The sequence below is a fragment of the Neomonachus schauinslandi genome, chromosome 16, assembly GCF_002201575.2.
Source record: "Neomonachus schauinslandi chromosome 16, ASM220157v2, whole genome shotgun sequence".
Lineage (NCBI taxonomy): Eukaryota > Metazoa > Chordata > Mammalia > Carnivora > Phocidae > Neomonachus > Neomonachus schauinslandi.
In genome coordinates, this window is record NC_058418.1 from 47465611 (window position 1) to 47489929 (window position 24319).

At 48.3% G+C, this 24319-nt stretch overlaps 1 protein-coding gene across 3 annotated transcripts in view; it reads left to right on the top strand.

Annotated features, from left to right (window-relative positions):
* The window catches only part of ZNRF1 (zinc and ring finger 1), a 96480-nt gene that overhangs the window by 66764 nt on the left and 5397 nt on the right, over nt 1–24319 (top strand). For all 3 annotated transcript variants that reach the window (XM_021705708.2, XM_021705709.2, XM_021705710.1), the window contains exon 2: nt 15956–16051. In XM_021705708.2, the coding sequence (XP_021561383.1) occupies nt 15956–16051 (96 nt within the window). The remainder of the gene's footprint in view (nt 1–15955; nt 16052–24319) is intronic.

Genomic DNA, 24319 nt, shown 5'->3' on the forward strand with positions numbered 1-24319 from the left:
GTCCCCACCATTCGGGAACCGGCCATTGGGTCCCCAGGCAGCTCCTGCCTGGGGCAGAAAGGTCCCTGGTACTGTTCTTCCACCACCTCTAGTCACTTCCACGGGGGCACAAGTAGGCAGAGAGGTCCTGCCTGTTATTGCTGCTAGGAGGAACGAGACACCAGAGAGGATTCTAGCTCAACATGACTGGGTTTAGCATGGGGGTAGGGCTGACCTCTTTCCTGCCCCCAGGACCTTCAAGGCCTGCCCAGGTGGCAACCCACACAGAGCCCTTCACATCCGCTCCGCACCATAGTGCTGCCGTAACAGGGTGCCTGCAACTCTGTACTCGTACATGTGATTACGATCTACACCCTAGGTCAGAACCATGAGCTGGGCAGGAAGCAGCGTGACCGCAGTGGGTTTTTAACTAACATTCTGTCTCGTACACACTGCACCATCCTACTTAACTCTCACTGTGGTCTGGCAGTTGGTGGAGCCTTGAATGGTAGAAGGTAGCCCCTGCTGGGAATGGACGCAAACACAGTCTGACGTACCCTTAATTTGTTATCTCTTTCCAGTTGTACAGCTGGGCCTTTTTCACACAGTTCCATGAAGTGTGATACTCATTCATCCAACAGATAGTTTCAAGAGCCTATCATACGCCATGATCTGGGAACACAGCAGTAAAAGAAAAAGACTCTGCCTTCAAGGAGCTTATATTGAAATGCGGGCGACAGATAGCAGGTGCAGCGGTGGTGAATGCTAAGAAGAATATAAAGCACACTGGGCTAGGGAGGGTGGATTGAGATTGGTGGCTGTTAGAGGGGTTGTCCAAGGAAGTAAGAGGGAACTAGCAGATGTCAGAGGAAAGGGCACGATAGGGGACCAAAAAGCAAGTATAACAACGTGGTGGGGGCAGGTGGAGGAGGGCCACCCTTCTCAAATGCTGCTGATGTTTGGGGAATTGACTTTAGGATACCATCACGTGGAGGTCCTTGGTAATGGCAATTTTGGGGATTGGAGTAGTTCAAGAGTGAACAGAAGGAGAGGCAGTGTGAAGAAAGGCATTGTACATAACTCTTCGCAGGTGCTCCTCGTTGTAAATGGGGCAGTTGCTGGAGGTGTGGGTGGCATTGAGAGAGTGTCATATAGGCTGGGGATGAGCGCATGTATGTGGACTCAGTAGAGAGGGAAATTGTGTTTGTTGGAACTTGTAAATGGCCCTCTGGTATGCTTTAGTCAATGTTAAAGGACCCTGATCATGAAGTACGGAGCCCTGGAGGGCCTGGTTGCATTTTCTTTTTTCTCTTGATGGTCCCTATTCTCTACACTAAAGGTAAGTCACAAGTGTGTGCACTGTTTTCAAAATATCCCAAAATACCACATAACCTTCTGTCTGTAATCTTTTATTATCCAAATGGTTATTAACTTCTGGGTTATAAACCTAAACCCTTTTGACAATCTAAGTGTGTGGATCCATTCCCCAGAAAAAAACATCCCTGCCACAGAACCTGCCATATTATTTCAGGAGGTTGATGGATCATGTGATGTCCATCCTAGAAGTGTTCTGGTCAAGAAGCCACATGTCAGGTATGCTCAGTAGACGGTCCCACTGAAGGCTAGAAAAATCATGAAAAGAGTAAGAGCTCTGTGGCCCTGTCACCTCTCTTCTTCCCTAATAGATCATCAGTTCCTTGAGGGTAGAAATTATATTCAGTGCTTTGCCATGTTTCCTTACCACTTAATAACTAGAATAAAAATGAATGGACAGGCAGGCTGACTCATTTGGTTGCTCATCCTACTTGAGTGTGGCAAATAGTTGTGCAATTGTCAGTGGTGCCCCAAGAGAGGATATCATGGTCCATTAATTTTTAGTAGAGTCAGGGAACCCCACCTACCTCCCCCCTTTAAGATTTGATCCTTTAGAAGAATAACCATGTCTCCTATAACAATCTGCATTCGTTTCCTATTACTGCTATAACAACTTACCACAAATTTGACAACATAAATTTACTCTCTTACATTTTTGGAGGTTAAAGTCTGAAATGGTCTGACTGGGCTAAAATCAAGGCATTGGCAGAATTGCGTTTCTTCGGGAGGTTCTAGAGCAGAACCCATTCCCTCACCTTTTCCAGCTTCCAGAGGCTCCTGCTTTTCTTGACTCATGGCCTCTTCCATTCCTCAAAGCCCACAGTGTAGCGTCTTCAAATCTCTCTCTGACATCTGCTCTCCTGACTCTCCTGTCTCTCTTGTTCCCTTGTAAGGAGCCTTGTGATTATATTGGGCCCCCCTGGATAGTCTGGGATGATCTCCCATTCTAAAATCCTTAATTTATCCCTTTTTGTCATGCAAGGTGACATTCACAGTGTTTGGGATTAGGATGTGGACAACTTTGAGGAACCTTTATTCTGCCTGTCACACGTTTGTATAGCTTTTTACACATATGTTTTCATTGAATGGCTAGGCTGGCAAAATTATTCCTATTTTACAAACCAAAAAAAATGGGAGTTCAAGGAGGCTAGGTGCCTTGGCCTTGGCCACATAACTGGTGACTCAAATGCCGGAATTCTGAGTCCAGACCCATGTTGTTCTATTTTGTTTGGTTGCTTGTGTTTTTGATTCTGTTATCTTCCACAGATTTCATTAAGTGATATTTATCAATATTTAGGTACCTGATGCCAATATTTTGGGAAGTTGATGTGCTGACTCGAAATGAGGAGATGTCAAAATCTATGCAAAAGTAGTCATCAAGGCAAAAATGTCAACATGGAGAAGGAATTCCCATTTTATGTGGTCTTCCCATTTCATAAACGTGTATGGGGTGCAATACAGGGTCAGTACCTCCTAACTCTCTAGGGTCTTTCCATCTCCTCTGTGGTACTCACAGCTGTGGGTGACAAAAAAAGCAAGGACTGAGGCATGAAGGCCTTCTCTTACCCTTAGAGCTCCCTTTGATAAGATTGATTGTTCTACTGCTGTTAGGCTTTCAAAAACAACCCCATTCTATTCTTCTGGCTTCTTCCTCTTTAGATTCCATTTCAAAGCACAGTTGTGGCCTACAGGACGTGTCCTCTGAGTTCCTGCTTCCATCTACTTCTGTGTTGGAGGTACAGCTGAGCAGAGGATGCCCTCCTGGGAAGGGGCCAGGTCTAGACCCAGGCAAGAAGCCAGCTGGCATTCATTCTGCCAAATAGCCAAGCTCAGCCTGCAGTATTGCTGCGTGCCAGGGCCCAAGCTGGAGCTGATAGTTGTTAGGAAGTGAATACAGCAGCACGTGGGCTGCATCCCAAGATTACATTGAGAGCCTCAAGGAGCTTTCCAGCAGACCTCCAGTGACATGAAGGCCTGGGTTGTCCACATCAATAGTGCCAGGCAAATGGTGTTTCTTAGTATCAGCAGTCACTTAGATGTGAGTGTCATGTCCATTTGCCTGGTGAGTCAGATTCTGGTTGAACATGATATAGTAATATGTTCAAGTATTTTCCTTCTTGTCAGTGAAATTCCTATCAGCCATATGGACACTGGGGTAGACAATGCCTTCAGGAACTCAGAAATAAACTATTGATCCTATATAGATTTTGTGTGAAACTTTCTTTCTTTGTCCTTTCCTTTCTGTAACTCTCCTTTTTGCCTCTAATTCCACCTCCAAAAACTTCATTAAAAACAAAGTTCGTTAAAGGTTGATTTTTTTTTTTTTAATAAATCAATCAAGACCCCAGGATTTGAAAAAGAGTATATGCAGTGGAGAAACAGGCCAGCAACAGGGTGGTTCCAAGCACAGTCCCGGCTGCTGGCACCTGCCGTGAGTAAAGCTAGACCTGCATGGCTGGTGTCCTACTCAGGACACCAGCCATGTGGAATTGGAAGAAGTGAGGCTCCCTTCTAGTGCTAATCAGTCCAGAAATCCTCTGCAGGTGATAACTGCCCTTTTCTGCCTAGAGACCAGATTTTATTGTTCCCTTTGTCTTTTTTGAGGTCACATGTTCCGGGACCCCATTGTTTGCTGTTGAATCTGTGAAGAAAAGGCTGAGGATTTCTGCCCACTCCTAAGAGTGTTGTCTGGCATTGCCCAAACACCGGAAAACCCATTCAGCAGTGGCTATGGGTATTGGGTCCAAGGGCCATAGGCGTGTGGTGTGTTAAGGATTGGAAAGAAGGTGGGGCAGCCATTGAGAGGAAAGCATGGTATTCAGCTAAATAACTGGCATTTCCTGGCCAGACCAGTCTATCCCGTTGCCTAGCTTTTGGTAATCACTAATATCTAAGAATTTAAAGAAATTCTAGCTTGACTCCTTAGACACTATTATTTTTGTAATAGATGGTCTATCCTTCAAATAAGACATCTCTAAAATAAAAGCCAAATGTTCATCTGGAGTCCATATATACACTTTTTGAATCATGATTGGATGGCCCTAAACTTGCCTAAGCATGCTAGCCAGGTGACAGGGGATTATATTTGACATTCATCTTCCCTGGCCACTAGTTGGGGACTTGATCACACTCACTCTGAGGCTTTTTTTTTTTAAAGGTATTGTTTTTTTTAAGATTTTATTTATTTATTTGAGAGAGAGAATGAGATAGAGAGAGCATGAGAAGGGGGAGGGTCAGAGGGAGAAGCAGACTCCCCGCTGAGCAGGGAGCCCGATGTGGGACTCGATCCTGGGACTCCAGGATCATGACCTGAGCCGAAGGCAGTGGCTTAACCAACTGAGCCACCCAGGCACCCTCACTCTGAGGCTTTTATCCTTTCCATATTCATACTTGCTCAGTCTTCGGTAATCAGACCATCATGTCCCTACCTCCCCCTCTCCCCATCACCCCCTCCTCAACAGTCCTTCTAGGGCCTCTCTCTGGAAGAAATGAGTTACAATGTCAAAGGAAACAGAACTGATTAGTAGTCATAGCTCCTGTTCTGGCAAATGCCTTTCCTCTTCTTCACTTGGCTGGAATGCTGCCATAGGGCTCCGCCTGCCTAGAGTTGCTGTAGCAGCAGGGTGGGTTTGATGTCATCAGGCACCTATCCATGTGCACACCCAGCAGATCTTTGTTCCCTCTGTAGATGTCTTCATTGAGCCTGTTCTCATTTGCAGTAAATGAACAGGAATAAATAAATGCATTGGGTATGTGGTGGGATTTGGTCTATGTATTTCTTTAAATATCCATATATGTATTTCTCATATATTCACTGATTCTAAGGCACATATATTTCACAATTTAACCACTCAAAAATCAGGATGTATCATAGAATCACATCTTAAAGTTATAATTGGCAGGGTTTTTTTTTTCCACTCTTGAAGGTTTTTCATGGTGTCTCTTTAAATTGATGGCATCTTAGGGTCCACAAAATATGTAGGGTCAGCTCATTTTTTTTTGCTTTGCCTGAAGAACAGGCGAAGAAATGAAATAGGGAGATCTAACAGTTTGCCTCAGTATATTTGAGCTATACTGAGTGCAGCCTTGTAAAATGGCCACCCCACATTCCACATGTCTCTTTCTCTGCACAGGACACTTGCGCATCTATCTTTGGTTGGGCTTTAGAACAATACTGGGCACTATAGAAATATTTCTAAGTTGCTTACAGAAGGACACCTGGCTAGTGCTAGGGAGAGCCTGGTTCTTCAGACTCCTGATAAGATTTTCTTTCCTCCAAACCAGTCAGCCTAGAATCCAGGAACAGCAAAAATACGTTGGGGCTGTAATACACTGTGCTTGGAGTAGAGAATGGAGATCACTACTGAGAGAATCTTTATAGTCCCAACACCCACAGAAGAAAAAAGCCAAGCACAATATATTATCACTATAGAATATATAGACATTGAGAATGATAAGTATGTGGATTGTTGCTGATGCAAGGAAATATATATATTGAAAAAGCAGAATATGAATATCCAGACAGAAAGGATTCTGGGAAAATAGCGGCTGGAATGCATGTCTCATCTTTTTGACTTACAATGCCAGCTATTTACCTCTTTGAGCCAAGCAGTGGGGCAGGAAGCCATGGCCCAGGAGTTAGAAAGGCTGAGCTCCCGAGAAAATGCTAAGACATAGAAGTTATGAAGGTGGAGATTGAAGATAAGAGACCTGGAAAATATATAAGACATTTGACATACAAGTAATAGGAATAATAGAAGGAGAAGAAGGCAGAGGAAGAGTGTATTGGTCAGGACAGGCTAGAACTAGATTGAGAATGAAATAACAAATACTCCCACAAGCTCAGTAGTTTAAACTCAACAAATTCATTTTTCCCCCACACTGCAGTATCCCATACAGGTCATGGTTGGGCGGTATGGAGTGGTGGTCTGCTCGTTGTTACTTAGGAACCTGAGGTGGTAGGCAGCAGTGCAGGTCTGTGGTGAATCATGAGCTAATGCTTAAAGTCTGCTTGGCAGTGCATACATTACTTCTACTCACATTTCACTAGCCATTGCAAATCACAACCTCACCTTTAACTTCAAAGGGAGTAAGCAAGTGCAATCCTACTATAATGTATAGCTAGAAGGAAGAACACTAGAAATACTTGGTCAAGGGCACTCATGACTTACCACTAGGGGAATAATTAAGAAACATCTAAGCATATCCTGGTAAAATATCTGAACTCTAAGGATGAAAGGAAAAATCTTTCAGGTTTTCAGTCTGAAGGAATATATTATTTACAAAGGAAAAAGAACCACACTAGAATCAAATTTTCTATTTGCAACACCAAAAAGCTAGAATATGGTAGAATTTTATCTGTAGACCATTGAGGAAAAAAAGGAAAACAACGATCCTATACTCAGACTTTTATTCAACATGGTATTAGAAGTCTTAGCCAGAGGAATTAGGCAAGAAAAAGAAATAAAAGTCATCCAAATTGGAAATGAAAAAGCAAAGTATCAGATGACATAATATTGTATAGAAAACCCTAAAGCCTCCACCAAAAAATTGTTTTACCTAATAAATAAATTCAGTAGTCAATGACGTATCTGAAAAAGAAATTAAGAAAACTATTCCAGGGGCACCTGGGTGGCTCAGTCATTAAGCGTCTGCCTTCGGCTCAGGTCATGATCCCAGGGTCCTGGGATCGAGCCCCAAATCGGGCTCCCTGCTCAGCGGGAAGCCTGCTTCTCCCTTTCACACTCCCCCTGTTTGTGTTCCCTCTCTTGCTGTCTCTCTCCCTCTGTCAAATAAATAAATAAACTCTTAAAAAAAAAAAAAAGAAAGAAAGAAAACTATTCCATTTACAGTAGCAACAAAAACAAATACTTAGGAATAAATTTAACCAAGGAGGTGAAAGATTTGTACACTGAAAGCTGTAAGACATTGATGAAAGAAATTGAAGAAGACACAAATAAATAAAAAGATATTCCATATTCATGGATTGGAAGAATTTATACTGTTAAAATGTGATCTACACATTCAGTACAATCCATATCAAAATTCTAGTAGGATTTTTCACAAAAATAGGAAAAACAATCCTAAAATGTGTATGGAACCACAAAAGATCCTGAATAACCAAAGCAATCTTGAGAAAGAAGGATAAAGCTGGAGGTATCACACTTCCTGATTTCAAGCTATGTTAGTAAGCTATTGTAATCAAAACAGTATGGTATTGGCATAAAAACAGATGCATAGACCAGTGGAACAGAATAGAGGCCAAAAATAAACCCATGCATATACGGTCAATTAATTTTTTACAAAGACACTGAGACTACACAATGGGGAAAGGATAGTCTGTTCAGTAGCGTTAGGAAAATTGGTTATCCACATGCAAAAGAATGAAACTGGGTCCCTATCTTACACCATACACAAAAATCAACTCAAAGTGGATTAAAGACTTTAGTACAAGACCTGAAACTATAAAATCTTGCAATTTATAATTGAAATTTGTAAGAGAGCATGTCCCCACTGTCCCCTGTCACCCCTGGTACTTACTGTGCTTGTGAACTTGACCCTCACTGTCCTAACACACCAAATTCTCTGGCACCTGTATCCCCATCAGAGGGGCCTTCCCTGACCACTGTAGCTAAATTAGTGTGTGCACACACACACACACAGCCCCCTCACTGCTTGATACTTTTTTTGGTGATTTATGATGAAAATTTCATACGTACAGGAAAGTGGAAATAAATTTGACTTATGCATCATTTTTTGATGCATCTCTTTTCAATGCACACGTCAGTACACGTTGCTCCAAATGCTTCAGCATGTATATCATTAACTACAGTTCAATATTTGCTTATTTTTTCTGGTTAAGGTAAAATTTATAAACAATGAAATCTCAAATCTTAAGTGTATATTCACTGAATTTTGACATGTACACACATATGTGTAACCCAAACCCTCTTCATGATATAGGCATTTCATCACCCCAAAAAGGTCTCTCATCCCCTTTTCAGTTCATTTCTGCCCCAACTCTTAACTGCTAGAGACGGGCACTGTTCTGATTTTTTCCACTACAGAGTTTTCCCTGTTGTAAAGCTTCATACATTTGGAATCATAATGTGTGTTCCTTTTTGTCCTTCCTCAGCATGTTTTTAATATCCATCCATGTGGTTGCATGTATCCGTAGTCATTGCTTTTTATTGCTGAGTAGTGTTGCATTGTATTCCATCATGCCGCAGTTAATGTACCCATTCCTTTGATGGACAGTTGAGTTATTTCCAGTTTTTGCTTGTTATGACTAAAGCTGTGATGAAAATTCTTACAAACATCTATTTGTAGACATACGTCTTCATTTCTTTTGGGTAATTATGTAAATGAGGAGTTGCTTAGGTCAGGCCAGGTATATGTTTTGTTTTATAAAGAACTACCAGACCGTTTCTCAAAATGGCTCCTGCCAGCAATGCCTGAGAGTTCCAGTTGCCCTACATCCTCGCCAACATTTGATGTTGCCAGTCTTTTAAACTTTATTGTTTGGCAATTTAATAAATAGATGTATTGGGGTTCTCCAGAGAAACAGAGCCAGTGCGGGGGGGGGAAGGAGAGAGGGAAAGAGAAAGTGATTTATTGTAGGGAATTGGCTCATGCAGTTATGGAAACTAAGAAATTCCATGATCTGTCATCTGCAAGCTCAAGATCCAGGAACGCCTTCTGGAGTTGGTTCCAGTTTGAGTCTGAAGGCCTGAGAACCAGGAGAACCAATACTGTACGTCCTGGTCTGACGACAGAAGACCAGTGCCCCAGATCAGTGAGGCAGACAGCTCAAAACCTCCTTTTCTCCATCTTTTATTCTGTCCAGCATTTCCAGTGGATTGGACAATGCCCACCAACATTGGGGAAGGCAATCTGCTTTATTTTTTCTACCAGTTCAAATGTTAAATTTCATTGAGGAACACCCTCACAAACACACCTAGAAATAACGTTTAACGAAATATTTGGGTACCCCATGACCCAGCAAGTTGACACATAGAGTTAACCATCACAACAGACATGTTAAAATAAACACACACACACACACACACACTTTAAACTGATTTTAGGTGTCAGTGTGGCTGTCTCCTAATACCCACTTACGAGAATTTTCTTGGCTCCTGAGGCAACAGGTGAGCCTCAGTCCCTGGAATGGAACTGCTGAAGCTGAGTCCAGAAGAGAGGTGTTGAAAGAAGCAAGTCAGAACTGCTGGGCCTTTTCCTAGGCCAGAATGCTCTCTAGGCAAGGGTGCCTTAACAACTCATAAATTGTGCATTGGTTTCCAGTTATTTCTCAGGGGTTGGGCGGGAAAGTATGTGTGAAGAATGGGATATCCACAGCCTCTGCTCTTGGGACTCATCTCCAGCAGTATAGAAATGTCAGAGAAAGTCCCTTGTTACCTCTTGATCTTTCTTTTGTAATAAATCCCATTTTACAGGGGTGCTCGGGTGGCTCAGTAGGTTAAGCCTCTGTCTTCGGCTCAGGTCGTGATCCCAGGGTCCTGGGATTGAGCCCTGCATTATTAAGTCTGCTTCTCCTTCACCCTCTGCTGCTCCCCTTACTTATGCGTGTTCTTTCTCTCTCTCTCTCTCAAATAAATAAAATCTTTATAAAAAATCCCATTTTACCAAATTCATTTAATCAAATCTCATTTCACAGACATGCACCACAGGATGTGAGAGGGAAAGATCCAGGCTGGAAACTAGGAACTGAACAGTAGAGACATGGTGTTGAGGGTGGTGCTCTCTGAGCCCCCCTGGGTGAGGGGAATCTACATCAGCCCCTCTTCCCTGGGACAGGAGGTCCTGCCTGGGTGGCCTGGCTTCCTTTTCCTTGGTTGCTTCTTTAGATTCTTCTCCCTTTAGGTGATCCCAGAGACAGGCAGAACTGGGGCAGCGTTAAAATAGCACATCAGCATAGGAGGGAGGGTCAGGGAGGGAACTGGGGCAACATGCGGAGCACATGTCCCGCCCCGAGAAATCAGGTCTTAAAGGAGAAGGTTGCAGTTCTGGCAAATGAGAAAAACTGATTTACATCACAAGATAAATGTTGTGGAGGCCTGGGAGGATCATAACTTGAGGCAGTTGCCCTGTCCTGGAAGGACCCGGGTGCAGGAAGATGCTTACCGTACATGACTGTGTGTGCATTCCCGGGTCTCTGTTGGTTCACCTACCGGTGGGCTTACCCTGACCTTGCGGTTACAGGGGTCAAGGCCCTGCACTGGGTGGCGAGTGCGGGTTTGTCTTCTCCCAGGAGCTCTGGTTTGTAGCCCAGCTGAGGATTCCCCCATTTACGCAATCCACTGTTGAAAGACAGGAAGCAGCAGCTGGGCTCTGTCTGATCACACTCCCGTGGGCTGTTCTGGCTGTATAATTTTGAGCTGCTTTGATGACGAGAAAGAGCAGAAGTAAGGTCCCCATTAGAAGGGCGCCTCTAGATTGGGGTAGAGGAATCCTGTAGCAGCGTTTGCTTGGGAGAGCCCATCCGGGGCAGAATCAGGGCATTACAGACAGATTCCCCTTGGTGCCCTGTCATTCATCCCTTCCTCATTTTGAGAGGTTGGCAGCAAAGGACCAGGAACCCTGTAACTTCCTTGCTTCTGCCACAGACCTGTGGGAGAGGAACCACTGTCAGACTTGGCCAGCAATCCGGAGCTAGCCGGCCCTTCACTCTGTCAGTGGTCCATATTAAAGCCCCAACACGTGCAGGGCCCTGCCTCTAATAAGATAGGGAGAGAGAAAGCGCGCCTGCTGTCTGCCTCCCAGCTCCCAGGGTGCGGTGGGTCTCAGGTGCAGGCAGGGAGAGTCTGTCCCAAAGGCTCCACCTGTAGCTCTCTCATGAAGGAAGGCAAAGCATGTCTTTCACACACTTCCTGAGTGCTGATGAAGGGCTCTTCTGAAATTTGACTCAGTCTCGTCCACTGGGTGACTTTGTGAACCTTTGTCTTTGTCCATAGGGCTGATTTTAATTTGGCCTAAACTTTTTTCCCAAATGGTATCAAAATTTCCTAGCTGTTTTCACCTTCAGATAGTTCATAAAGATCACAGTATTTATCATTCCGTAGGGCTGTTGATGCTGAATCGTGTGACTGGACATTTGCAAGAAAAGATTGGGGTAGTAGAGTGCTGGCATCCATCTTGATGTCGGATGACCTTTCAGGAAAGAAGGTGGGGACATTAGTTTTTTCCCCTTAGCTCTCCTTGTCTTTCCAGCCCTCTTACCTCATGTCCTTTATTTTCCATTTAAAAGGTAATTTGCAAACTCGGCACCTTAACAACCAATGCTACAGGCTTGGTGCCAAGTAGAAAGCACAGCTCAGTCCTTCCATGTTAACACAGTGCCCAGGAAAAAAAAAATCCCCCGATTGTTTCTGTTTATGAGATTATCCAGGCCCACAGTGCTTCAGAAGAAATTGCTGGGACAGTGTGGAGGATTTGAAGTTATTATTTACTAATACCCAGCGTCTGTGTAGTGTTTATGTTCCTTTTGTCATAGGTCGCCTCCTTCTTAGACCAGCCCACCTGTCACCCAGCTTGGCAAACAGGGCACACACACAGTTAACAGTAGTACCCACTCCGTAATCTCGTAAATGTAGACACATACGGCCCATTGGCTGCTCACTTACAGTAACAACTCAATGCACGCAAGCTGTTGTCTGTCATCACATGCAAGAGGCTGAACAGGGAGCCTCATTCCACACGGGCAGTATGGAAAGTGCCATGCACGGTGCTCCAGAAGTTCAGAGGAAACAGATGGGACAAGCAGAGATGGCCACCCCTCCCCCACCTGGCACACTTTGCGTGACCTGCGGCCTCTGTGCCCTGCTGCTCCACCACCCCCCACCTCCCGGCCCCCCCCAAATCCTTCCCCAGCCCTCCTCTTCCTTCCTCCTCGTTCAGGGCTGCCGGGCTTGATGATACATTAGATTAGCTTCTTGGGCGCTTTCAGGTTTCTTACCTCATCTGATCCTTGCAAGAGAGAGGCAAAGTCTTCTTTTTTTCCGATGAGAAAACGGAGGTCCGGGGAGTGTAGATTACTTAACCACATCTCGAAGCTGGAAAACCCAGGTCATCTTGTCATTTCCCACTCACGTAATAGACCCTGAATTATTTTTTGATCCTTAACCCCGCCCCCCATTCCAGAGGAAGGTCATGCAAGTGGCACTAACCCTGCTTTCGCTAAAATGTAGGTCTCTTCCTATCGCAGTGGTGCTTCCTCTCCCGGTGTAATGTTTCCCAGCCCACCTCTTCTTAAAACCCTGTTCTGAAGTGTTTTCCCAGCACCACCAAGCAGTTAACCCAATTTCAACACTGTCTACTCGGAGATAGCATCAGACCGCACAGGTTAAGGGCTCCGTCCCCCACGACTGCCCCCCACTTCAGACCCCAATCACAAGTACAGGTTGTCACCTTCACTTCTGCCTGACTGGCTCTTAATCAGACGTTCCCATGACCCCCTTCTCGGGTACGTTTAATTTGCTAGAGCACCTCACAGGACTCAGGGAAACATTTTACTTACTTGATTACCAATTTATTATATAAGGATATAACTCAGGAACAGCCAGATGGAAGAGATGCAGAGGGCAAGGTATGGGGACAGGGCATGGAGCCCCTGTGCCCTGTCGTGGGGCGCCACCCTCCCTGAATTTTCATGTGTTCACTGCCCTGGAAGCTCTCTGAGCCCCATCCTCTGGGGTTTTTATGGAGACTTTATTACTTAGGCATTATTGATGAAATCAGTGGCCATTGGTGATTGAACTCCATCTCTAGCCCCCACCCCTCCCCAGAGGTTGAGGGGTAGGACCAAAAGTTCGGACCCTCTAATCAGCTGGTTGGTTCCCCTTGCAACTAGCCCCCATCCTTAGTTTACCAAGGAACTTTCCCAAAGTGACCTCATTAACATAAATTTTGGTGTGGTTGAAAGGGACTCGTTATGAGTAACAAGACATTCCTTTCACCCTATGGCTCTGGAGCTATTTCAGGAGCCAGTGACAAAAGACCAAATACTACTGGTCTTATTATGTTAGGAAATTCCCAGGGTGTTAGGAACTCTGTGCCAGGAACAGAACGAAGACTAAATACATAGTTCTTATTGTAAATCACAATGTCACAAGGGTAGTCGGCTCCTTCTTCCCGTTAGAAAGGACTTGAGATGGCCAGCTAAGAAATCCAACCAGTCTCAGCCCCACCCCCTCAAGAGTTTGAGCCCGAGTCTTCTTCAAGGCCTCTTTCTCTTTACAATGAGGGCACTGGCCTAAACCTGGGAATCTCACCTTGGTTTGTTTTTTGTAGGACATAAATGTCCAATGACGTTTCCTTGTAGACCTTCTCGTTGGGTGGCCTACTTCCCAGTACCTTAGCTATAACTTGACTCCCTGTCCTGCATTCAAGGAGTCATGTTGGGATGCAGGGGTGATTGATACTATTATAGTGATAACCACGAAGCTGTTCTAAGTTATCAGGAAAGTGAGTAATGTGAAGCGTAAGGCCTTTTATCAGTAGTAACAGTTCACTTCAGCACCTCCCAGCGACTGTATTGGGGCCCGGTATCGGATGAGCTAGTCCAGAGCGTGTCCACCCTGGCATGCCCTCAGCTCTGAGCCCTCAGCCTGCAGACAGGGTGCTAACGTAACAAGTTTTTAAGCTAGAAATGTCCTGTAGCCATTTAAGGTAACATAAAACCTTGGTCTTTTGAGTCAGAAAAAAACGGTGAAGGAATCTCTAAAGAAAATATTCCTTAATATTGGTTTATCTGCAGGGCCTGGGCATGAGGGCAGAACCAAGGCTTCAGAGGGACCTAGGGTGGATGTGGAGACATCCTCGTTGTACAAGACTCAAGTTCATTACTCACCTGTCCACCACGTGTGTCACACTGTGTCTGTAGATTTCTAAACTGGGTTAGAAAAGATCAGCCTGGCACATCTGAGATCGGGTTTTGCCAGAAAACTGGGGATGGACCCTCCCCCTACCATGTTTCTTTTCAGTCTTCTGGTTTTGTTATTAATGGATTCATAACCACCCAGAGATCAGAAAGTACAGCCCTTGCTCCAAGCTTGGCCAGAATCCTTGGATTGATAGCACTTGCAAGACTTTTTAGCTGAGACACAGGATGCTCATGATTTTTGAGGAAAGGGGTCGGGGAAATGGGGACTGTGTCACGGAGTGTGAGGTCCACTTTGTCCATAGTTAACTGGACCCTGGATTTTCTGTCTGGTCCTATAGTTCATTGTCACTGAAAAGAGGAGGGTTTGGAGAAGACTTTAAGCAAAGTCCTTGTGCCCTACATGGGAACACAGGAGCTGGCTTGCTTCCTGTCTGCACCCACAGCTGTCAAAGTCCAGGGCTTTCCATACAGAATGAGCAAGGCCCTGGGAAGAAAGGTCTGACGTCCTCCTCCGTTCGGGAGCAGCGAACAGTCAATACGAGCCCTCCGGCTTTTGTCTGTGTAATAGGAAGTGTTGCCGACAGATATTACCAGCATCCAGTGAAACTGCGCGTGGAACACTTAGACTGAAAAGTTACCGGGAGAGTCAGATTTTCACAACAAGATTTAGATGTGCTGTACTGGACCTAGGAAATCCAGGCTGGGTGGGTAAGAATTACAGTCACAAAAGGGAGAAGCTGCAACGTGTGAAATTAGATGTGGACAAAGAAGTAGTAACTTTCCAGTGGTATTAGATCCTTTTGGTAGAATGGAACAGAGTCGATCATTTGAAAATAATTTCAATAAAAATAAAATGGGGGAAATTGGAAATCGTTTATCTTTAAAAAGTTGTTTATAAATAAGTCAGGGGACTGGGTTTGCTTAATGGAGTTCAGCTCAGAAGATTCTCAGTGGAAATCTCCAGTAGGGGTACAGTTCTGATGAAACTGCTCAGATGTACAAGCAGTCCAGACTCCCCTGGTAGTGGAACAGCAGGGTCACCCCACCCTGTGTTCGCCAGGCGTTGTGCAACAGCTGTTACTCTCCGTGGCATACGGCCAAGGCGCGCGTGGCATCTGGGAGTGCTCCGGAGGGCCACCCTACTGCTCCACACTCTCAGAGGACAGCTGCCTGAGCCACAGGGAGGCCAGGTGCCCTGGGTGAGGGATGGAGGTGCTACCTGGTTCCGGGAGGCCGGGGGAGGGATGGAGGTGCTGACCTGACTGCTGTCAGGCTTCCTGCCACAGGTGGCCCAGCCAAGTGGTTTGAGGGCTGTGAGGAGGAAGGGTATTAAATGCTTTGTTACTCAAAGACTGATGATGTGTTTGCCTTGATTGCATTCCTGCTTATCCCTGCTGCCCACTAGACCCCCCTGGGAAAGGGTCTAAGGGAAAATAAAATCAAACCAGCTGCCCGTGCCTTCTGATAAGCTTCGCCGAGACGCCTGTGGCAGGGACAGCCCTGGCGGGCCAGTGGGAGTTGGGAGGCTGTGATAAAATAACAGAATTAATGAAGGAAAGATCAGGTCTAGGGTGTATCTAGATTGGAATTCTCCACGTTGACTCTGACCCCACATGGCCATAGCTATCCAAGGGCCTCTGTGTTGGTTGTGGGTGTGCTTGGTTTGGAGGAAGCATTTCATACTGTTTTCCTCTCTTTCAGGTTTCAAGTGCCCCATTTGTTCCAAGTCTGTGGCTTCTGATGAGATGGAAATGCACTTTATAATGTGTCTGAGCAAACCTCGCCTCTCCTACAACGGTAAGGGTTTGGCCGGGGGAACCTCCGAGTGAGGGTCTTCCCAAGTTCGCGTGGCTCTGGGCAGCATTGGCGCCCCGCGTTCTGGCAGGAATGCCTGCACAGTGTCGAGGAATCAACTGTTCCGGGGGTCTTGGTGCAGCAGCTGGGGAGGAAGCAGAGTAGAACAGGAAGGAAGGCCCGGCCAGCGGTCAGGCCCACGGCACTGGCCAGTTTCTCGGGTTGCTCAGTTAGGCCTTTGCCCATTTACACAGCTGCCGGTGGAGGGCCTGGGGGGAATGGCACCTCCTCGGGGGAGGGGGCGTCGGTGCCGCTGGTGTGCATAGCAGAATAAGTTCGGTAACTGGACACCCTTCAGGGACTAAAAATGCTGACCTGCCCCCTAGTCAGTCCACCAAGGCCACACTGCTTCCTACCTTGGAGGCTGCCTCAGAGCTGAGCAGGGAGTGCACCAGGGGTAGAATTACCAGGCCAGGCCATCCCGTGAAACACGGCACCTCTGTGGACGAAGGAAGTGTCGACATCTGCCTGGTATGCTGTGGGGAAAGATCTGAATTCAAAGTCCACCTCCATCACTTACTGACCATACAGTCTTAGACAAGCTGCTCAGCTTAGCAGAGCCTTGGTGTTCTGGTCCGTGAAACGGGACTGTCAGTAACCTGGCTCTTAGGATTTCTGTCAGAATAATGTAAGACACTTACACCTCAAACCCTTCAATACAGAGCCTGGCACATGGTCAGTGCTCAGGAAGTTAGAGCTGGCTTTGATCGAGACAGTCACCCTCAAAGATGTGAGCCCATCCGTAGGTCTCCTCTCGTCATTTTCCAGAGTGGACTGAGGTCTCTTCAGTGCTGGGCACCGTGGGCTGCCCGCAGCTCTCTGGTCTTCCACTGTTAACGTGCTTAATCTGGTCTTCAGACCATGTTCACTGGAGGAATGCATCTTCTACAAGAACAGGCACTGGGTCTGAGGGGGCATGTCCCAACCCCATCACTAGGCTGCCTTCTGGGGTTGAAGTCATAGCAGTGCTCGGGATGAATTCTGTGGTTTCTCAGTCTGTGGACTGGCTAGGAGGTGAGCCTGGCATCACTTGAGCCCCATCCTGACGATGAAAGTTTCCCCGGGTAGACTCTCCTTCCAGAGCTGTCCTTGGGCTCCTGCCTCCTCAGACCCAGATGCACTCCTGCCTCCACACAGCATTAGCCTAGGGAGGCCTGATGATTCCAGATTGTTTCTGCAAAGTACATCTGACAAATCGGATCTACTCCTTCTCCTAAAAACACACCCTGCTATTCCCTTTTCTCTTACTTACTTGCTCAGCCGATTCTGCATGCGTGCGGGCAGGGCTACACTCAGTCTGGTCCTGTTTGCTTGGGTCGGAGCACCAGCTGCAGGGGAAGTTGTGGCCCTGCCCCCGCCCCTAGCGTTCCTTCCCCTTTATTTCCCACCTGGTGCCCAGGAAGCCCCTCTTCTACTCTGTGGACAGCCGCTCCCTGTCCCTGGACACCGCTGCTCCCACTTTTCTGAAACATCGTCATGTGAGCTCTGGGCTTCCTGTCAGACTTGTCAGTGTACGTTCCTTAAAGAATGCGCCAGCTCCACTTTGTTCTTGCTGCTCCTCGTCTCTGCCTGGGACCATGGAGGGACACGAGTCTTCTCCCGTGGCCCACAGCCCTCCCCAACCGTGGCCTCAGAAACTGTGTTCACTTATTCTCCACGTGTGCACAGCCCTCATGAAGACCGCTTTTTGTCCTGTGGGTGGCTGGGGAGAGCTCTGTGTAGACACTGCCTCGCTGTCATAAGAACACAAAGCAACCTCAGAGTGGGCTCCACCCGAGAGGACTGGGCTCTTGACATCATCAGGGAGAACTCTGCAAGGGCAGCTGTGGAGGACAGAGTGCTCTTGGGCCACCTGAGTGAGAGGTACCCGCACGCCCCATTCGGAGAACAGGGAAGGTGAGGGCCTGTACATGCCGGGTGCTGCCCGGAGCTCTCCTCCGTGCCCACAGCCACAGGGCAGGGCCTGCTCTGCCCGTCCCCTTCACTTCCACGGGAGAGCCGGCGTGGCCGCCCACAGAAGTCACCCTCAGAGTCAGAGTCCCCTTAGAGGAAGAGAAAGTTGGCCAACCAGCCTGAGACAGAACTGCAGCTTTTCCCATTCTGGCCCCATTTTCCCCTCCTCTCACTGAAAGCCACTTCTTCAGGGTATGTGTGTGTGTGTGTGTGTGTGTTTGTAAACTAGAGGCTTTAAACTCAAGGTCCTCTTTTGCAAAAGCCAGTCCCTCCCGGCAGAGGCAAGGGAGAGGCATGTTGCAGCCGGTCTTGTTGGTGGGATTTGACTTAAGGCCATGAAGATGCTTCAGAAATGATGGCTGGCCTCTCTCTCTGGACACTTACGCCTTCATGGCTGGGCTCCCGGGAGCCAGGCTCTGTGTTCACTGAAGACGTCTGAACCTTCCAGATAAGAGAAGGCGTTTGCCACCTGGGGTATATATGTGGAGTGGAAGTCTCCAGAGCTGGTCTAGGGCCTGTTCTAATTCACGTAAAGGACAGGGCTTTCAGGGGCCATAGGCCCCCCAAGTCAGGACCTCTGGGTGTTTATTTTGGTTTTGCCAATAGCATACTTTACCCATGATTCCTCATCATCCCATCCTCCCCACCTTCACTTTATCTTTTCTATGTAAAAGAAATGTGAGGAGGGCGCCTGGGTGGCTCAGTTGGTTGGGCGACTGCCTTTGGCTCAGGTCATGATCCTGGAGTCCCGGGATTGAGTCCCGCATCAGGCTCCCTGCTCAGCAGGGAGTCTGCTTCTTCCTCTGACCCTCTTCCCTCTCGTGCTCTCTCTCTCTCATTCTCTCTCTCTCAAATAAATAAATAAAATCTTTAAAAAAAAAAAAAAAAGAAATGTGAGGAGACTTAAAGAATCTGTAAAGTGTGGAGCTCCCAGAATCTTCTGGAAAGTGGGCAAGATGGGTCTTTCTTAGTCGATAGAGAGCGAAGGGCTATTTTCTTATGAAGATTCACCAGAACTCGTGGTCACTCCCCTGGAGATTTCTCATCTACACACACATATACACACATTTTCTGTAATTGCTGGCGCTAATTGGGGAAATTTCTAGAAAATTTACAGTGGTTATATAAGATGAAATTTAGTTAACCACCAAAGGAAAAAAAGTAGAAACCTCCTAAATGAGGCAGATAGAAAGTAGTATTTTTCTTATTATGAGGGTTGGCCTGAGCTGTGGGTTGGAAAGCCTCCAGTAGCGGCCTGCCAGATTTAAAAAAAAAAAAAAAACAACTTAGGAAACCAGTGCTCAAGAGAAATGTGAAGAGCAGGAACTGGAACTCCCAAGGCAAGCACCTGGCTCGCAAGGCTTGTGAGTAGCCACCCCAGGCTGAGGGTGCAGGGAGGGTGCCTGACCCCAGAGCACTGAATGTTCCATCCTTCCTTCTCCTCCACAGCGGCTCTGAACTCAGGACCCCTAGGAGATGAGGGAGGAGTTGGTGGGTCCCACTTTTGTGGGTAAATGCAGTGAGCTTGAATGGGCCTTTAGTTTCTCTCCCTTTCCAACATCTGTTTGTAGTTCTGAGACCAGAGAGCTCGCCCTCAACAATCAGCAGTCCAATTTTGACCTTCACATTGCTCAGCCTGCAGAATGAGCCTTGAGATGGGCTGGAGGACCTGATTTTGTTGTGAACAGAAGAGAGTCCTAATACCGTGGGGGGGAATGATAGATGGCCAGCTGTCCATGGAAAGTTTAGGGGGCCTTGATTCCAAGACCAGCCAGGGGTCCGTGGTCCCGATAGATTCTGGGGTGTTTCGGGTTCCTTTGCCAGCAGTATTGAGGAGAACTTGGTGGCTATCAAAACGGCTTCAGGAGATGCTCAGCTCTCTTCTGGAGTGCTTACCCATGCCCTGCTTCTTAGGTCCTAACTACCTTCTCTCCTCCTCTCTGCCTAAAGTCATTGCCCCCAACTTCAGGGCTCTGAAAATACTGCATGTCACACAAAGTTTCTTTAAAGGAAAGGGAATCTGACCCCCCCCTCCGAAAAGCAGGAATACCTCCGCTAGTTTACCCCGAGCCAGCAGACTTGTGTAAATGGTGCCTGTTTGGCCTGCATTCCTGCTGAGACCCTGTGGTTGGGATGGACCTGCCTTTTCTTAAGCCTGGAGGAACCACGTCCTGGCGGAGGAGTGTGCCCAACCCAGTGGGGCCCTGCCAGGGGCTATTGTTAGGTGCTGTAGCGGTGCCAGACTCAGAGGTGTCTGCCCTAGGACCCCTCCTCCAGGAGGGAGGGCTGGAGGGAGCTCCAGCGGCTGCTGACCAGAGGGCTGCAGGGTGAGTGAGGAGTCAGCAGGCAGGAGACCCACAGAGGCTCGCCACAGCGGGGACACCAGAATCAGGTGGCTACAAGAGAAGGGACTGAGTAGTGTCGCCGTGGGGAGCCTCAGTAAAGATGAAGCCCTCCAGGCCTGAACTTTATTGGCTGACCCCTCTGGGCTTCCATCATTGCAGCCAACCCGCCAAAACAATTGGAACACGCCCCACAATCTGGGGTGTTGGGCTGGGGATGCCACCACTGGTACGGGAAGTCTCTGCGCTCCGTTACCCCTGCTCCTGGAGATTTCCCAAGAGGGGAGCTGGTGAGACCTGGCATTGATGGCACGGCCCCTCCTGAACCCCCAGGAGATGGCCTGGCAGCTCTGCATCTGCCGAGGAGGCTGCAGGACCAGGTTCTACTGCCCCGGGGCCGGCACTGAGGCCAGGAGGTGGAGCCGGGGTCTGTGTCAGACTTGGGGTTCTCCCTCCGGCTCCTACCTTCCTTCCCACCAGGGCCTCGACTGCCGTTGGGCACCGGGGGCAATGCATTATGTCTGGTCCTGCTCTCAGCTGCCGGCTCCGAGCTGCACCAACTTCAGCCTTCCCCCCAGGGTGCCGGTGCTGGCAGAAATGGATCTGTAGCTGTCTGGGCCTTCCTGCCCGCTCCATGACACCAGCAGCTCTGGGGGTCCCCTGGGGAATGTGGGAGCCGGGGCTCCCCACGGGGCAGCTCAGCCTCACGGCGGCACTAGGGGGGCAGAATGCGGCTCCCTCAGTCTAGGCTCCTGCACCCTTCTTGGGCCGCACATGCACAGTAGTTCCACAAGAAGAGAAAGATCTGCGACGCCTGGGTGGCTCAGTCGGTTAGGCGTCTGCCTTCAGCTCAGGTCATGATCCCAGGGTCCTGGGATCGAGTCCCGCATCGGGCTCCCTGCTCTGTGGGGAGCCTGCTTCTCCCTCTGCCTCTGCTTCTCTCTCTCTCTCTCATGAATAAATAAATAAAATCTTTAAAAAAAAAAAAAAAAGAAGAGAAAGATCTGAGACTGGGATGGGTGGTGTTTTCCAGCTTTCCTCTTCCAGGGAAGAGACCCTGTCGCCTGGTCCTTTAAGGAAAGGAGGTAAGGTGGCCAAGTGGAAGGACCTTGTCTTGGGAGCCATGGCCACTTACCAGCTACATGAGCTGATCCAGAGACCTCCCCTGAAAGATCTTTCACATTCACTGAGATGTTTCTGTGGCGTCCTTGTATATAGCTCGCCCCAAAGAAGTGAAGCCTCCTTTCTCTCCTCCTCCTAGATCTTTCTTTGACAAAAGCAGCTGTTAGAGTGCTCCCCCTATATCTCAGGGAGGGAGCAGAAGTATGCAGTCACCTCCCACCCCTGCCCCACCCCCGCCCCACCCCAGCATCACCCCTCCCGCTGTGGCGCCGGAGAGTTTTGCCTCTGGTTTGGCTCCCTGGTCTAGTTGAGGGATAGGCATTGGCATCATTTAGCACCACCCCCAGCCAGACCAAACACTTCTGAACTCCCCCTTGGGCAGTGACCTTGGCTTTGCACAGGGCATCAGGAAGCTTGGGCGGGGCCGGGCCGGGTGGTGGTGGTGGTTAGGAGCCAGTAAGAAAAAGGCAGAAAGCACAGCTTCGTTTCTGTGTTCTCCTCAACCGTCATCGGTTAAGGCCCCCTCCCATGGGTACCTGGGGATACCAAGGGACATTTGTGTCCGTCTACCAGGTGGCCTCAATTTGTGCCAGGCCCAGTGTCCCCGACAGCGGGCAGCAGCCTCCTGCAGGACGAGTATGGAAATCCCTTGGAAATCCCACAGGAACCAGTTGGTAGCCGGGCATCAGTTTCAGCCATTTCCACCCGCCTGCTAAGCTCCCAGGGACATCTGGGGGCTGCTGATTGCAGAACTCCAGGGCTTGGGACAGGAAGTTTTACTCAGCCCACTCAGGCCTGGGGCCGGATCTGTGTAGCTCCCACTTTCCCCTCTGGGAAGAATGCCGCTCCCTGGGCACCGCGCTGGGTGTGAATACCGCTGGCCTCCCCACACTGTCAGGTTCCCAGCCCCTCACTCCTCCCTATCCTCGCCACTCCAGGCCCCAGGGAAATGTGCTCCCCAGCCGGGTGGGGCAGCCCAGGCTGCAGCCCCAGGCTGGCTGGTGAGGCACATGCTTCGGGAAGTGTTGTGTGCTGGTAATTGATTGTTCAGAAGAAAATGCATCTGACCTTCTTGTGCTCAAGCCTGAGTCCTTGGTTAGAAAAAGGAACAGGAAGCTGTTTGGGACCCAGGGAATTCTAACCTGCCCCTCAGCGTCCCTGCTGGGGTGCCAGTCAGTGGGGGAGGGGGCAATGCAGGGGATACTGACTTGGATCTGTAACCTTACTGCACCGCAAGGATAGGAACTCATCCGAAAGTTTGGGGAGGGGTCCATGAACAGGAGCCAGGGCCCAAACTCACTTTACCAATGAGATGCCTGAGGCAGAGAGGGCAGAAGTCATCGCCCAGGAATGTCTACAGGATGGCTCTGCCTTCTCAAAGCCAGACCGGTTTTCTCCTCCCATCTTTTTTGGGGATTTTTCCTCCAGTGTTTTATTATGAAAGTGTCAGACATGCAGCAGAGTTTGAGTGTTTTACCATGAGCACCCAAATCCCCACCATCCAGAGTCTACGTTTTCCTGCACCTGCTCAGTCACACAGCTCTGTCCACCAAATCCACCTGTCGATGCATTTCAGAGCCACATGAAAACACCAGTACACTTCCGTCTTGGGGTTTTTAATTCTAAAGGTAATGCACGGGCAAATAAATGTAAAAATACATAAAAACATTTTGCTTCTAGTCCTCCTTTCCTCCACCATTGAAGTGTAGATCCTCCCAGATGTTTTCTGTGCTTACACGAACATACAGATGCACACATATATTTCAATATGGAGGGCATCCAGTGCTTTAGGAAATGGGATCGCGCCCTTTTACTGATCCACCACGTGCCACATTTGGAGTCTGAGGTGACACTCCAAGGGCAGACTGATGGTGTGCCATCTGGTTTTTCTGTTCTTGTCACCTTTCGGGTGGGCCTGTGGGTTAGCCTGATGTTGGCAGGAAATGACCCCAGGTGGTTGCGGTCAGGCAGCTGAGAGTGACTTCTGTGCACAGGGACGTCAGTCCTGAACTGGTCCTATCTTAGGCTTTTTCCTCAGGTTCATGGTGGGGAGCTTTGAGGCACTTTGGCACTCTAGGCCATGAAGAATCCTCGTTTTTCTGGGCCCCAGATGTTTCCCTTCCCACCAGAGTAATCAGAGGGCACCCAGAAACAGCAAGGGAGGGGGCACCATGTGAAGGGTTCCAGGCCCTGCACTACCACTCGCAAAGCCCCAACTTAGGCAAGGTGCTTGACTTCTCGGGCTTCAGTATCCTCCTTGGCAAAATGGGACCAGCACTTATACCCCGTCGCTCATGAAGTTGTGAGGCTCAGTTGAACACACACACGTGCACGCACACACACACACACACACACACAATCCAGTAGGCATCACCGGCAGTGCTCGAGGACAGGTGAGGAACTGATCCTGCTTCCAGCTCGCCTTTCTTCACATCCATAACCCCACCCTCTTGGTATTTCTCCTGTGGTTTGGGAACTTCTGAGTAACCTTGGCTTCCTTCACCCCTTGCACTTGCCTTTCAGATGTTAGAGTTAACCTTGTGTTCTGTCTTCTGCCCTCTTGGATTTCAGTGAATCTCTATCCCACACCTGCACCCATCACCCACGTCTCTCTTCTCAACCCCAGATCCAGACTCCAGTGGACTCCTGGAGGTTTCCATTAGCGTGTCCCAGTGGAGACGCCTGGTCAGCACCTCCCACCCAACTCTGAACTCACTTCTGCCTGTCCTCCTCTTCCCGGGTCCCCTGTCCTAGTGACGAGTACCTGCCGCTTACCCAGCTGCCCTGGTCAGTG